This window comes from Colias croceus, chromosome 20 (genome assembly GCF_905220415.1).
Source record: "Colias croceus chromosome 20, ilColCroc2.1".
In the NCBI taxonomy this organism is placed as follows: Eukaryota; Metazoa; Arthropoda; class Insecta; order Lepidoptera; family Pieridae; genus Colias; species Colias croceus.
In genome coordinates, this window is record NC_059556.1 from 2,558,884 (window position 1) to 2,576,686 (window position 17,803).

A 17,803-nucleotide genomic window follows, 5' to 3' on the forward strand; every position below is an offset into this window, starting at 1 on the left:
CAGTTCAAGTGCCACAGTTTTATTCGATTGGATACCTTCTTGATATGCAATATTGAATTGGGATGTTTTATTTATTAATATTTACAGTGCCACATAATATTAACATGTAGTTTATAAACTGTTGACATTTATTTATACTGAAAAATGTAAAAATCGAAAATGTTATAAGATGAAACGAATATATCATTTGTAAACGAAGATTCGTGTAATTGAAAAACAAATACATTTAAGTTTGCAATATTTATTAATTTTTATGTTGTGTAAATGAATTTTGTTATATTTGGTGCCCAAAAGTATTTTGAATGAAAGGATAAATACTGCTTTACTAAAAAATATGCTTAAAAAATATTGATTGACAACTTCCAAAACAGCCAAACATGTTGTTGAAAATAAAACCACAATCATTTTAAAAATATTTAATTAGGAAGACAAGGATCCTTGATTTGTAGACGTCCATCTAAATCTCTTATAACTGGCATTTCCCTTTCCAAATAAGCGAGGAATACATCACTATCGATTCCCAGGGTAACACTAGGTCCTCTGTGTTCTGACACCATCTGAAAAATATCGAACATAGTTAGATTTTGCATATTAAAATGTTTAGTACATAAAATACACTAAAATGTAGTGTATACGAGTATACATAAGGTATTAATTAGGTCTTCCAACTCAAAAAAAAAACTCAAGTTAGGTAACAAATGTTTATGAATAGTATTTATATAAGTATTAACTACACTGTACTTAGAAGCTTTCTATAAAAGTATTTTTTTTTCCTTTTCCCATAAAATTGAATTAAATAGAATTTAAATGCATTGCCTTGACGTGTCGATTTGTGACTTATTAATTCATCCTCTTTCTGTAATTTTTTTCTGCCTATTTCATCTGGTGAATGCCTTTTGTATATTCATATAATATATTATATCTACTAGTGGTCCGCCCCGGCTTCGCCCGTGGTACCAACATGTTTAAACTATCCTATCTCTCAAATTGGATCGAACTGCACATGGTGTGCGAATTTTATTATAATCAGTTAAGTGGTGTAGGAGTCCATTGAGGACAAACATTGTGACACGAGATGTATATATATTAACTAGCTTTTCGCCCCGGCTTCGCCCGTGGTATATACATGTTTACGTTTTTTTTCATAAAAACTATCCTATCTCTCAAGTTGGATCGAACTGCACATGGTGTGCGAATTTTATTATAATCGGTTAAGTGGTTTAGGAGTCCATTGAGGACAAACATTGTGACACGAGATTTATATATATTAAGAATAATATAAAAATGAATCCCAAAAGTGTTGGTAAGCGCATAACTGTAGAACAGCTGAACCGATTTCTTTAATTCTTTTTTTATTATATTCCTTGAAGTACGAGGATGGTTCTTATATAGAGAAAACGTGAATATGTACCACAGCGAAGCCGGGGCGGACCGCTAGTTATTCATACATTTTAAAATGCAACATTTGTTATTTATTGCTAATAAATAATTAATTTCTTTAAGCTGGTAATGAATTATTTAGTGTTTGTTGTTAGATATGTTACAGTGACATCATCGTCCAGTTATATCATAAAGATAAAACCTAATGAATTTTATTACACATTGGGTAAATTTTGCTTTGACTAAATTATTATGTCGTTGTTTTTGTATGACAATGCAGATTTGATGATATTTAATCGTTATTCTTCCTGTGGAACTCACGTATACTTCATTCTAATCCATACTAGGTATAATATTATAAATGCGAAAGTAACTCTGTCTGTCTGTCTGTTACTCAATCACGCCTTAACTACTGAACCAATTTGCATGGTATAGAGATATTTTGATACCCGAGAAAGGACATAGGCTACTTTTTACACCGGTAAATAGGATAGGATAGGATAGGAGGATAGGTTTTATCCCGGAAATCCCACGGGAACGGGAACTATGCGGGTTTTCCTTTGACTGCGCGGGCGAAGCCGCGGGCGGAAAACTAGTCATTAATAATAATGAAATGAATTGAAAGATATTCAATATTTGCAACTATATAAATATTTCAAGTGTTATTACAAACGATGTAATGGCTAGGCTTATACGAATATATTTTCAGAGGACACAGAGTGATTTGTTTGTTATGTTCTGTGTTTTATTTCTTAAAATTGTAATGCTTTTTAAACTAAGGGGCTGTCCATTAATCACGTGAGGCTCGAAAGAGGGGGGGTCAATCAAAACATCACGAAATATCACAAGGGGGAGGGGGGGGTAAAGTAATATATCACGCGTATTTATTTTTCGACAAGCGCGCGATACTCAACCGAAAAGCGGCGTTACATGTATTTATTTTTAGTCAAACGCGTACAACTTTTTCGCATATCTTTCATTATTTTTATGTCACCAAAACAAAAAAAAAACATCACATGATTAATGGATGGCCCCTAATGAAGTTGCGAATTATAATAAAAACAATCCCAGGTGTTGCAAAATTTATGGAGCTATCTAATCTAAAAAAACAATTTGTGTTTTTAGAGCCTATAATATACAGCTTTAAAGAACAATAATTAAAGTCGTCTTTATTATAAAAGCAATCGGTATAATCGACTTCCAAAATATTAAATCACGTATGCTATCAAATAATTGGATATTCAAACCGCGCACACTAAAGCGAGTCAATTTTGTGGATTTAGCCAATATTTCAATTTTACGCTACTACCGTCAACTGGAGACTGATTTTGGTTTCAAATATATGAATTGTAATGCTTGTGGTTCTATAAATAACCTGAATGTGTGAAATCAATTCAGGCTTCTAAATAACAACTTTATTTTTACGCCAGATCTAGGAGCATCTGGGCGATCTGATTTTAAGTGCCCACCACATAATATTTATAATAGTAACTGACAACTATAGTTCTAATAAAAACTAAACTGTATAGTTAACTTGTGTGAATTCAAAGACTTCATTTTATGTATAAATGCTTCAGAATAATTAGTTGTGAACTCTTTCGTTAATAACGATTGCGATAAATTTAAAGAATTGGGCATAAAATTCAAAATATGCTGTAGCAAAAAAAGTCACTAAAAACGTTGAAAAATAAAATATGAGAAAAGCAAAGAGATGCTAGGAGAACAGAAAAATTTTTTTATTAACCGACTTCAAAAAAAAGGAGGATTTTATCAATTCGGCCGGTATATATTTTTTTTATTAATAAATAAGTTTAAAGACTAACACTCAACATAATTTTAAAATGCTCCAAGTTTAAATATCATATTTATATTCATATGGTTTTGAACAATGGGTAATTGAATAATCTGCATGAACTGTCATTTAGTTAATTATTCGGGTGTCATATTCGTGTATAACCGACAGAAGTCAGAACTAATTAATTTAGATGAGAATATTAAAGGTATTTATTGCGGCAAAATCCATAGCAGTAATAGTTTTGACGCATATAGTTAGAAAATAAGATATAAATAATACAATTACAAATTCTGCTTCATGGCTAGAGACTATAGACACTCTTACTACTGAATAGTGAATACTCAAATATAAAAAAAAAATGTGTGCATGTACTAGTGTACACACGTAAGAAGTGAAACTTCTTTATGACCTTATTTTCCAGAAAATAATTCACTATATATGCAACTTTACAGAAATACGTCGAATCACGCGTGGTCTATGATATATAAAAAAGCTAGATACGTTACCCGCTCTCTATTTTGGCAAGAAAAAACTCAGCTAAGTGCCCGAGTTTCACTTAGTCACGCACCATTCAGCGTCGTGGCTGGACGTTCTTTTTATATTTTAATCGGCAGTTGTTATAACGAAGTACATGAGTGAGGCATGTATTATGTCTCGTGCGTGAGAGTGAAAGAGATAAGAAGAAGATGGCGCGTAACGAAAAAATGTTACACTAAATTTGTTTCCAACCCCGATAAAGAAGTTTCACTTAAAATATTTTAAAGGATTTTCACTTCAAAGAAATCGTACGGATAGAACTGCCATCATCGTATCCAACTCTAACTTAAATGAAGTATACTTTCATTATTCAGACGTCATGAAGCCAATTATCCCAAAATTAAGCTATCCACAAATCTTCCCGAATATTCCATAACACAGGAACAGTCCTGAGGCATTAATCAAGAAATTCATTTGGACCAAATATCTTGATTTTGGATGCACGTAGGAAATGCTATCAATTTGTAGCTGGCTATTGCTATGCAACCGGCAATTCTAAGACAATAGAAGGAAGGCAGGGCTGAATTTAGATTTACTGTATACAGGGTGTTCCACAAGATGTAGGTACTTACTAAGCTCGATGAAACTTATAGTTTTGTATACGGGACGGATAGTTATGAAAACGGGACATCCTGTATTAATTGTACATTGTACATTCTGTATAAGCTCAATGTAACATAAGTTTTGCATACGGTACGGATAGTTATGACGGCATGAACACTCTGTATTTATCATAGTTTTGTGTCTTTGTCTTTCGTTTAACGTGTTTCTTCAGTTATATTCTTGAAATGTCAGGAAATTAATTAGGTTAAAATGTCTCTTCGTGACAACTTTTCTTGTAGTTCGTAAGTTTTTGAATGAGTTCCTTTGGATATAAGGGCGGCCGTACACGGACCGCTTCAAGCAGTTGAGACCGACCGCTTGAAGCCGCGACCGCGCGGTGAACTATAGGCATTCATACACCGCCGTACACGTGACGGATCGAGCCGTCGCGACCGCTTCAAGCCGTCAACTGCATGACGAAATTCCATCGTGCCGTTGACGGCTCGCGAGCGGTCGTGAGGCATACACTGACTGCTCGAGCCGTTGACTGCGCTAGAGGCGTCGACGGCTTCCTCTCCCCCTGAAAATCAATGACGCGACTAGTCAAAAAATCAACGGCTCGAGCGGTTGGTAGCGACGGCTCGAGCAGTCAAGAACCGACGGCTCGAGCCGTCAACGACCGACCGCTCGAGCCGTCCGTGTACGTCGCTCAGCCGTTAACTGCTCGAGCGGTCCGTGTACGGCCGCCCTTAGAAGTTGAGTTCTACAAGTCTTTATCCCTAGTAAGGAACAAAATTTTTATCATATTATCTACCTTTTTTATTTTGCTGTTACTTACGTAATTAGATATTTTATTCCTATTATTTAAATTTCATTCAAAATACAGGTTATAAAACCAGTCAGTATACATGCTATAAAAGGTAGTATTCAGTGTTTATGTTAAATTTAAACTTCTTCTAACATTGATAATATTTTCCCTGAAACACAACTCGGTCCTAACGATCAACAGACATTTTAATCAACAAAATGTGTCAACACTGTTCATTAACACGTTGCAATAAGGTACATTTTACAATAACATTGTTCACCATCAAAACATCAATCACACAGAAATAGCCAATTATTGAAATTAAACACAATTAGCAGTAACGAGGCGTGAACATGTCACTGTAATGTGTGAAATATTCCAACTATTCAGCGCTAATTCACTTATAATTCCCTATTGTTCTAATTGGTATCGACAATTTGATAGACATGAAGCTGTTTGAAACTAAATGGTAGGTCATTTTAACATTGATTAGTAATTTGTTCTAGATTGTTTTAATTTTTGCAATACGTAATAGGAAGAAAGAAAGTATATCATAATGCTTGTTACTTTTGCTCTGACTGTCTGGAAGAGATCACCTTTAATATTGATAAAGCCGCGCAGTAAATTGTAAACAATTTTATATACAAACTAGCTGTCCCGGCAAACGTTGTTCTGCCTTACTCTTATCACTTAGGGGTATGAAAAATAGATGTTGGCCGTTTCTCAGAGTTACCCAATATACACAGAAAATTTCATGAGAATCGGTCCAGCCGCTTTGGAGGAGTACGGTAACTAACATTGCGACACGGGAATTTTATATATTCGAAGATTAACTAGAAGCTTTAATCTTTGTTATATCTACTGTATTGTTGAAGAGTTGTTGAATGAATATGTCTATCAAGCATGTGGTCTATAGGTCCTTATTGCACTTTAAACGTTATGTGTGAATTCTTTTTCTAATCGTGTCTATGTTGGTGTAAATTATTATTCTTAGCTTTCCTTAATAAACACGATAATATGATACTTACATTAAATCCATCACCTCCATTCATCAAGAAACTTTGAGTAACCATCTTGTAAGTTTTACTCAAATCCAACGGTTCGTATCTCGGTACTTCGCAATCAATACACCGAATTGTTACGTTTTGAACTCTTTCATATTTTGGCTTGGAACCGTCCACTTGCATGCGTATTCCTGAAAAAGGAAAAAAACTGAAAAGTACTGGTTGTGTTTTGATTTTTGTGGAAGAGCCAAACGGGTTTTATTTGTCCCTTTTTGTAGAGGACTTTGATGGACATTATCTTATAAAGGACAGTACGAATACAATTTGAAATTTTGGATCATAGTAAGTATAGATTAATGGTATTTTAGATTTTTGCACTGCATATACCGGTCAACCTATAATTTTTATCTTTACTTTTAGAAACTATATCTCTTTTCTTATGCTCTAATTTTTGTCAAATAAAACAAAAAAAGTAGAACTGCCTATTTATTACCATCCTTTCTTATCAATTTATTTGTTGTTTTACCAGCTTCCGCCCGCGGCTTCACCCGCTTTGCCCTAAACCTAATAAATTATAACTATACTAAAACCTTGCTTGATAATAATTACTCTATCTATAAGAGCAACATCAAAATCAGTTGCATAGTTTTAAAGATTCCATACAGACATAGAATGGAAAGTGAATTTGTTTTATATACTGTGTAGTGATTAACTAAATTAAACGCTTACCAGATAGCTGCGTAGTCCTAGCACCAGGCCAGGGCTCATTGGCCACACTGAACTCCAACATTTCTAACACGTGATCACCTCGTAAGTCGAATGCTTCTACTGTGTTATCGAAGGGAATAGCCAATAACATCGCTTCGTATGTTATATCTGAAATTTGTTAAAAAGTATAAATTATTGTAGTATAGTAAAATGAGCAGATAAACAATGTTATTTTGATGAAGCCGTTCCGCCCAGCTAACGAGTTAGGTATATTATAGCTATCTATTCGTGAGCATGATTTTTTTTTCTTCAATCTGTTCATTAGTTTCTAAGCTTATTTAATACAAACTTTATATTTTTTGTACATTTAGATGTACCTATAAGAAATAACGGTATAAAAAATATTAGATATATAATGTGATTTTATTTATCTTATAAGTTTTTAAAAAATACCCGAATTCTGGTTTAAGTGGAAATTAGTAGGTTCATCAGTTCAGGAGTAGGGTTTATATTCTTTAATAAAATTAAGAAATCTAAATAAATCATACCTCCTACTTCAATATCGCTTCGGATTCCTCCAGTATTTGTGACGCAAAAGTGTCCATAATTCCAATTATCTCCTTCAGCTAGTTTCAAAGCCTGTAATTTTTATTTATTTATATTTACCATTATTTCTCTAGACAAAATAAATTGAATTCTTTAAATTAAAACCACAAAGGTTATTATTACCCAAAACAGTTGCTCTTAAACGCTTGCACTTAACGATGAGTGTTAGAAAAGTATACTAAGATAATGTTAATAATAATAATAATATAGGAAGTGAAGAAGTAGCTATTCAGGAACTAATTTAAACCATTATTTCCCTATTCATTAATATAATGAAAGTAGCATTACTTGTAATTAATGCTACATTTTAACGAACCAAGAATTTGCTGATCAAAAAACAATAATTTCAATTACTGGAAAAAAATTAAAAATCAAAATTAATATTATGCTTACAGCATGCATAAATGCATCACATATAAGACTGCCCAAGTTGCATTCACCGCAGCTACAACTTGAAGATAAATGGACTCGACTTTCGCCAACTTTTCTCTTGGCCAAAGCATCAATTTCTGGTAAATATTGATTTATTTTTTCTATTACGTCTGGAGCTGTAAGTAAAAATGAATAAGGAAAATGTTACAGATTTTGAAGGCTTCTTCAATTTAAAAATAATTTTATTGTAAAACTAGCTTTACGCCCGCGGCTTCGCCCGCGTTTTCAGAGAAAACCCCGCATTTTCCCGATTTTCGGGATAAAACCTATCCTATCTCTCAAGTTGGATCGAACTGCACATGGTGTGCGAATTTTATTATAATCGGTTACGTGGTTTAGGAGTCCATTGAGGACAAACATTGTGACACAAGATTTATTAAGATGTGATTTAAACTCAATTAAGGGCTGATTTTTCAATCCTTGGTTAAAACTTATTCATCGAATAACGTATTAAACTACCATTTCAAAAATATATTCTAATTGTCTGTATTTGACAGTGTGACATTTTAAAATGTTCGTGTAATACTTTATTGGACGGATAAATTTTAACCAAGGATTGAAAAATCGGCGCTTGATGAGATTTTTTTTATATTACTGAAAACAAAACTAATTTCAATGCTATGCTATTAAACTAATATTAAACCCCATCAAAAATCGATAGTTTTAAAGATTTAACATAGGGACAGAGAAAGCGACTTTGTTTTATACTATGTACTGATTCTAATAACTCCATGAGCTATACTGCACTTAAATGAAAGTAAAGTTTAATAAAATTGTCTAGATAATTAACGAAATAATACCAAGGATTCACTTCGACATATACAACATGTCATGTTCAATATAAATATTTTTTTTACCTTGCTCAATATCATGTCCAATGTAATGAGGATTGCCGGTCCAGTTCAAAAGCTTTCCATTATCATCAAAATACAGTTTGATTTCGCCCAAAAATTCCGTATGTGCGGCCGCTTGGACAATCAAAACCTATTATTTAGAAAAATAATGTTATTACTTAGCATTCTTATATATTTCAAAATGAGCAAATTATAAACACATGCTTACAAATAAGGGCCGATTTTTCAATGCCCAGATAAACAGCTAGATAGACTTTATTCTTCAGTTAACAAAATATTCAATTTTTCAATAGACGAATAGGACTTATCTATCTAATAACTACGTTATTTGACGAATAAATCTATCTGCCGCTCCAACGGCCAGATAGCGCGCTATTCGACGAATAGGCGTTTGATTTGACAACTGACGCGTCAAATTTGGGATATTTTCGTATGTAATAACATAGAGCATAGAATTATTAACAATTAAGCCTCTTTCTATATAATTATTATCAATTAAAAATCATATTGAAATTGATGTTTTTGGTAGTATTGATGACCATGCCATTGAAAATTTGCCGAACGCTGCCTTTATGTCGTTTCCATCGTAAAATATATAAATTTAAACACAAATTTAATCAAAACTCTTTACTAGAATCAAAACAACAATCAACAATCATAGAACATAAGAAAAACTTAAAATGCACTCCTGACGTGAGTCTGACGGTTGTTGACAACTTGCAAGAGTTGACTCTTTCCTGCTCTAACCTGACTAATTTAATATGTTTATTTCGCCACTCCGAGAGCAGAGCTGCCAATATGGAAATATTTGGTCAGATAGTTATTCATCAAATAAAACACGATTGAAAAATAGGCGAGCCGTTCTGAGCTAGATAAACAATTGAATAAATCTATTCGAGGGGTAATTATTAAACTGTTTATCTGGGCATTGAAAAATCGGCCTTAAATCAATAAGAATAAATGCAAAAATTCTACTATGTATATTAATAATAACAGCAAAGTTAAAATAAAACAAAAGCATAAACAATTTACAAAAAATATTTTTAATTTATGAAATACTAGCTTACCGCCCGCGGCTTCGCCCGCTTTGTCTAAAACCTAATAAATTATATACTAAAACCTTCCTCTTGAATCACTCTATCTATTAAAAAAACCGCATCAAAATCCGTTGCGTAGTTTCAAAGATTAAGGCATACAAAGGGACATAGGGACAGAGAAAGTGACTTTGTCTTATACTATGTAGTGATGAAGATCGATCGATCGATAAATTGAAAATCAAAAGCAACAGCAGCTGTAACAAAATTAATTTTATTCCAATTGCTTCATACAGGCCCTGATTCCTTTTCCACAACTATCGGGTATGGTCCTTGAACACGAAAAGTTGTGTTGACTGGTGGTACTCCATTGTATAATAAAGTGTGGCTGTGTGCTCCAACCACTATGTCAATGTATGGACCACCGTGGAGGGCTATCTCCCTAAAATAAAAATGTGTGACAATATAAGAAGTATAGAAGTAAATTTTTATACTATCTGATGCGGTGAATAATTTAATCTATTACGCGATACTCTTTTATTGATGAAGACTAGGTATACTATTATAGTATCACGCTATGACGTACGTGAGCGAAGGTTCAATAAAAAATGCTGAAAATTATCCAATCAAATGCATATTGGACTTAAATAATATATATAGTCCATTGCTTAAGTTTGCGACTGGAATCGAATTTTCACAAAACGTGCATAAATAAATTTTAGTGTAGATTTATATAGAAGTTTCGTTTCAGTCAATAACTCTAAGAAAAACGTGCCTTTTAACCTTTTAAAGGCATCTTCAAGAACATTAAACTTCGAATAATGTTTTACCACCTACTAAATTATGTACTAAAGACTTCCTCTTGAATCACTATCTATTAAAAAACCGCATCCAAATCCATTGCGTAGTTTTAAAAATTTAAGCATACAAAGGGACATTGGGGCAGAGAAAGCGACTTTGTTTTATACTTAATAGAAGTGAAGGTAGTATGAAGTGAAGATATCGAATAAGGTTTTATAATCATTATATTTAACTAAAAAGGAAATCGCAACTCACCGTTCAATATCCAGACCACAATGAGAGAGAACTACAATAATATCAACGCCCTGTTGATTCAACTTCTCAGCTTCAGTCTTCACAGCTTCAATTTCATCGGTAAACTTCAATTTGCCAGTTGTAGCTAATTCCTAAAATGTATTTTTAGATATAAGAAAATTTTATTTAACCATTTTTGTAAATGCGTTTTTTCTATCTCTTATTGTTATTAGTAACAAAGTTTAGTAAGGGATAAAGGATTGCCGAGAGGCTAAACATCGCCCCGGCAAGGCGAAAGATGCCGGTTCGAAACCCGCCTCTTGGTCGATATTATTTTCTATTTAAAAAAGGTATTACCTTATAATACCCTATATATTATGTTACCGTCTTTTTACTTAAAATATTGTTGGGTTTTATTTTTCCTTTCCTGTTTAGTATTTTTGAATCCTGCCTTCTAGCTATAATCATTTACTAGACGTTTCAATTTTGTAGAAATTTATTTACTTCAAATAAAATGGAACGATCCAGTAATTGATATTTTCATTTCGTTTGCCTTCATTTATTTGAATACCTATCGTGTTATAGTCCTTTTCAACTAGGATGATTCCTGTGACACATCGATTGTTGACACGTGTAGAGATTGCCTTTACTGAAATCGTATCAATTGTTTCCGATAATCGATAATATTTTATATGGAAATGAAATCGATTTGAATAAAGGACCAAAATCAGTTATTTCGGCATTTCGCCAACAATTAACTAAGGAATCTTAGCAAACAACAGCGACAAAAAGTGAACAATTACAATTTGTAATAATAACACAATACCACGTAAAGTATCAATATAAAAATGCAACTTGTATACAAAGCTGACGGACTCGTACAGACGATTGACGCGATTGACAAACGATCACAAGATGGGCGTCGATTATATGATTTTCCAACTCTATAATTTTTCAACGTTCGATTTCACGTACACGAATTGCGTAGGTATTCTTTTTTTGTGTTATTTTATTTTATTTTTCGTTATATTAAACTAAACAATACTGTTTTTGTTTTAGTAGCTTAAGATGTTTAATTTTTATATTTTTGGTAATAATGCCGCCTTAAAATAAAAATATTATGCATTAAAATTATTTTTGCTTTTTAACATAAAATACGTAATTCGGAACACAATGAAGTGTCACAGGAATCATCCTAGCTGTAAAGGACTATAGATAGAGTTTAAAAAAATAATAGTTTAGCTTTAGTTCTTAATTTAATATTTTAGACTTATTTCATAATTTACGTTTTATTATTTTAAGTGGAACTTACATTAGTAGTAGCTATAATAACTCCAATAATACCAATTCTTCTTCCATTTTTCGTAACAACAATACTAGGTTTGTATAAGCCTTGGATGGTCGGTTCCTCGTCGTCTATAATATTAGCGGCTACCACTTCATGTTGTAAAAGTTTCAGATACGGGACGGCACCTTCAACACCATGATCGAACTCATGATTGCCTAGTACCTGTGAATTGAAACATAGGGAAACACTATGGAGTTTCTTCCCGGTTCTTCTCCATAGATACTGTTTTCCGAATCGGTGGTAATAGTTAAAAATGTGTAATGACGTTTCGAAAGTGCTTCTAAAAGAAGTCTAATTGAATAAATAAATGTTTGAGTTTAAATAAATTAAATTAAAATTCAAAGAGTTAAGCATCTCTAATCGTTATATTGTATTTGTTGTTAAGTAGTAGCTATCTATACATTGGCAAAAATGAAGCATTTGATTGTTGTAAGAACGTAATATTAAAAAAGTTTTGGGTTAAGAACAGATCGATTGTTTTGAGTGTTGAGAAGATTATAAAGGCTTGCCCTATAAAATGTTTTCTGTAATACTTCATAGGCGTAACATGTATGTAATGTCACAATGATATGAAAAATAAGATAGAAAAATAGAATTAGATTTGCAACCTTGGTATCACAAGTTGATAACTTTGTTAAATTTTAACGCCTGCCAGATAAATATCTGTAAAATAATCTACAAGACACTTTACTAACAAATAATAAGATTGAAAGAAGAGCACTTTTTTGCCATTTTAATAGACAATTGATTAGCATAAAATTCAATTTTGCCGGTCCGTTTTATCAGAAAACGATTCAAGTATTCAGGCAACAAAGGAAATTAATTAAACCTCGTTTTTAAGGTCTCTTTATATACAAAATCTTATTATAAATTCCAATATTGAAAAATTTATCACACCCCGAAGAGATCAGAGTTAAGTGGTGCTATATAAACGGAATATTATCGTTATGATTTCGACTTGAGTGAGGTTTTTGAGTGCCCTTTACGTTTTTATTTGAACAGATATTAGATCGAATTTTTAAAAACTCATCAAAATTTTAATGAACCAATACATTTCAATCGGTATTCTTAATGCTCAATTCATTTAAGATATTGGAAAGTTGTTACGTATATAGAAACTAGCTGTGTTCCGCGGTTTTACCCACATTGTTTCGCTACTGTTAGTCTTAACGAGATAATATATAGCCTATAACCTTCCTCGATAAATGGGCTATCTAACACCGAAAGAATTTTTCAAATCGGACCAGTAGTTCCCGAGATTAGCGCGTTCAAACAAACAATCAAACTCTTCAGCTTTATAATATAAGTATAGATAAAATCAATTCTGAAAGGAATGCACGTACAATTTTCACGATGTCTACATAAAAACGTATAACAAATGAGTAAGACATAGGCTAATGTCGATGATGATAAAAAAAAAACAGAAATATCCATCAATTAACAAAAGTGTTGCTCACATGTGCGTCATGATGCACCATATTCATGAAGTCCTGTGTGACGTTCCACCTCAGCAAATTGTACCAGATCGTCCCTTGGAACGTGTCACCCCCATTGAGAACTAAAGAATGCGGTTCCCTAGCCACTATTTGTCGTATGAGCGTCGCTAATCGAGCAAAGCCGCCGATACATGGTGCTATGGTCGGGTTGCAAACGCCTCCTGAGGGACTTGTTTCTACAAATCTGGAAATAGAAAGAATGTGGTGATAAATTGCCCTTATTGTCTTTATTTTTGAGGCTTGATAGTTGTTCCATATAACAGGAAGTTATTTCAATGTTTGTCTTATTACCAATTTATCTGCAGTGACATTTAGGATCGTAAGTTAGGTTCTGTATGGTGTAAACGTCGGGACTAAAATGTACACCATTACTTTAGTGTATAAAAGAATCATCAAAGACGGTTCACCCAATCCAAAGTTGCGAAGTAACAAACAAAAAATATTGTCGTATAGAGTACCCTTTTTCAGTCAGGTTGAAAAAAAAGAATATATTATTAATATCGTACTCAGTTCGCAAGATTAATCCCAAGCAAATAATTTGCTCTTATAATGCCACATCTGTTACATAAAATATTACGTTTTAATTAAACTACAATAGACAGCATCTGCCTTAAGAAAATTGTTTTTATATCTTTCATTAGATTCATAATACAGTGAAACCTGGTTAAGTGAGACATCAAGGGACCTGCAATGTCGTTTCACTTATAGAGGTATTCCACTTACCCAGTGTCTCAGATATACAGGTATAAATAAATATCTGTCTCATTTACAGAGGGTTCCATTAATAGAGGTGAAAATACAGGTTCATAAACGGATATTAACTTCAGTTTTTCACCTAATGATAACGATTGTAGCTTTCGTTTTGACTTTTTTCAAATAAACATCTGTATGATAGTAAAGCGAAACTAAAATTGAACGTAATTGAAGCTCAAAATTTGTACTTACGTACTTGGAATTTGAAAACGCGTGGAATTTGTGGGTAGAATAAGAATGAGTAAACAATGTTATCTCAGTTACAGAGTATTTATGCATATAAAGTTTACTCGCTGTCTCAGTTATAGAGGTAACTATGATGATAAATCGAAAGAACAAATCCCAGATATAGAGGTTTACCTCGTCCCACTAACAGAGGTAATTCAGTGCCAAAGTGTTGGGACCTCAGTATGAGTTCCAGTTATGGAGGTTTCTCACTTATCCAGGTCCCACTTAACCAAGTTTCACTGTAACATAAAATGTTTAGCTGTTTGCAAATAAAAATAAAGTTGCTGTGCCACAATTTTGCCTTAAAATTAATAAGTAGATACTCGAGAGAGATTTTAGAATTTTTTTTAAGTTTTCTATAACTCTAACTTTTACTTTTAAGGTGTTAAGGGACTGAAAAATTAAGAAAATGGCGACGATCATTACAAACTTCGCTTGTTTTACAGTATTTGTGAAGATAGGCAGTGTTAGTTTTCAACATTTTAAATACTCTATATCTATACTTAATATTATAAAGATGAAGAGTCTGTATGTTTGAACGCGCTAATCTCGGGAACTACTGGTCCGATTTGAAAAATTCTTCGGTGTTATGTTTATAGATATTATATAGAAATTATACTTTCATGTGCTGATATCATAAAGTGTAATATTTAGTAGTTGTAAGTAACAACACACATAATATGTTTTGTACAACAATAAGACATATTAGTATATTTTAATAACTAGCTGTGCTCCGCGGCTTCACCCGCATTGCTCCGCGGCTTTACCCGCATTGCTCCGCTCCTGTTGGTCTTATCGTGATGATATATAGCCTATAGCCTTCCTCGATAAATGGGCTATCTAACACCTAAATATTTTTTCAAATCGGACAAGTAGTTCCTGAGATTAGCGCGTTCAAACAAACAAACTCTTCAGCTTTATAATATTTGTATGTAATAACTACGAGTTATTCTGTATTTTGAATAAAATTCTCTATACCGTTTTATCTCAATAACATCAAGATTCTTGAATAAGAGAATCACAATGAAGATAAATGTAATATGATAAGAAACTTCACTTACCTCGCATGAAAATCATTATAATGTACAATATTTAACTCATATGGATCACATTTAACTATACTAATTGCACTTAAAAATAATATTAAATATAACATTATGTACACATGTGTGCACACAAGAATCTTATTATAATATAATTAATATATTGCTATATCAGTTATAAAGATAAAATTTGATGAGATATGAATTATCTTATTAGAGAAACTCCGATTATTGTTGCATAAATATGTCACAATGAGTGGTACGAATAATAATTATGAGCTTATAAAGTAATATTATTATGATTAAAATACGAGATGGTTCACCTACCTTTTAAAAGAATATTATAAATGACTAGCTGTGCCCCGCGGATTTGCCCGCATTGTTCCACTCCTATTGGTCTGCGTGATGTTATAATATAGCCTTATAGATGCTTAAATAGCCTTCCATGATAAATGCAAATCGGACATGTAGTTCCTAAGATTAGCGCATTCAACAAACAAACTAACAAACAACCTCTTCAGCTTTATAATATCAGTAGTCCTATTAATGGATAAGTTGTGATTGTTTCGCAAAAAATATTTCATAACTGTCAACGGAAAAATGAGATGAAGATTGGGTTTAGGGCTCAGTCTATGTGACTATAATCTTGAAATAAGTTGATATGAAAGACCTTAGTTTTGACAGGGCTTATGGCCTAGAAAATTCAGCTAAAGAGGGTTTTAGTAAAGGACTAGATCAAGGAAGGCTAAAAGCAATATTCAATATTCATGTTCGTAAAAAAACTAAAAGTGACGTAGGTACCTAACGTAGTTTGAAAATTAAATGAAATTATAAACTTTTAAAGAGTTGTTTGAACACTAAAACTACACAATCGATTTTCAAAATTATTGAAATAAATATAATAATGGCAGAACACAACAATATTCTTGAGTGATATTAATAGGATAATATATTTTTTTACTGCTTGCATCAGTGCAGGCCGCAGGGGGAGGAAGTATAAGAAGTACTAATACTTACTTTCGACTGACCGGTTGGCTTGGTTGCGGTAGTGGCCCTGCCTTCCAAGCGTCGTGGGTTCGATTCCAATCCGGGGCAAATATTTGTGCGATGAACATAGATGTTTGCTCTGTGTCTGGTTGCTAATTATCTATATAAGTATTTATTTAAAAATTATATAATATGTATGTCTATCAGCCATCTGGTTTCCATAACACAAGCGAAAGCTTAGTATGGGATCAGATCGCGCCGTGTGTGAAAATTGACCTGAAATAAATATTTATTTACTTACAAAATTATATTTAAATTAAGTTCGCAACGTTTAGTCCATTGACCCACATAATTATAGCGTGATTATCATCACACGTTTTAGTCTTATCATTTGTGATTATATTTTCATAATCAGTATAATTTATTTTACGTGCTACTAATCATTTGTAAGTACTTAGGTGAAATTTTTGACGTATTCTAATAAATGTTTCTTAGAATTTTTTCTTGATGTTTACGAATATGGGCAAAGGTACATACTCAATGAATAAATAAGTAATAAAATACATTTTTTAATCAGTCTCATAATATTCTTTACGTTACATAGTTTTGTAATAAATTAATTATTTATACCAGTTATTCGAAGTATCTACAATTCATTTTTTTCCCAGATACCTACTTTTTATGAAAATTTTCAATATTTACGAACCTAAGCTTCATAAAAATCGAGGATACAACGTTCATGTAAATTTTAAGACGTCTCAATTATCTTTTTTTGACCGCCTCCTTGGAACAGCGTAGAACCGAGGGGTCCTGGGATCGATTCCCGGTGGAGACGATGAAAAAAAAAATGTCTCGGTCTAGTAGGACATAGAAGGCCGATCACCTACTTGTCCCTAAAGAAAATCGATCAGTGTAACAGATGTATAATACATAGGTACCCCACTAGGGGACATGGGACTTTTCAATTATCTTTAAACATTCTGGCCGATAAAAATACTAAGATTTACTCAGTATATTAACTAGGACACAAACTTTATTAGGCACCTCTTAAAAACTTCATAACCGTTATGAATCATTCAATAACCTTATAATTTAGTAAAATTATGGATACAATTTTATGGTAATATCGAAGAAAATAGAGCAAGCTATATAAATTCAATTCGAGTATCAGATATCAATCATATTTGAGACAAAGATATTGAATCGGGGAAT

The 17,803-nt window shown here is 32.6% G+C and overlaps 1 protein-coding gene across 1 annotated transcript; it reads right to left on the reverse strand.

The window, feature by feature from the left end:
* Window positions 1-401: 401 nt before the first annotated feature.
* LOC123700746 (apyrase-like) lies at window positions 402-15,731 on the reverse strand. The gene is made up of 11 exons (XM_045648063.1): window positions 15,623-15,731; window positions 13,542-13,764; window positions 12,049-12,246; window positions 10,758-10,888; window positions 9,996-10,143; window positions 8,671-8,797; window positions 7,775-7,929; window positions 7,324-7,414; window positions 6,797-6,943; window positions 6,092-6,258; window positions 402-557 (listed from the first exon to the last, which is right to left on the reverse strand). The coding sequence occupies exons 1-11, from the start codon at window positions 15,715-15,717 to the stop codon at window positions 417-419; spliced, it is 1,623 nt and encodes a 540-aa protein (XP_045504019.1). The 5' UTR covers window positions 15,718-15,731; the 3' UTR covers window positions 402-416.
* Between the last annotated feature and the right edge of the window lie 2,072 nt (window positions 15,732-17,803).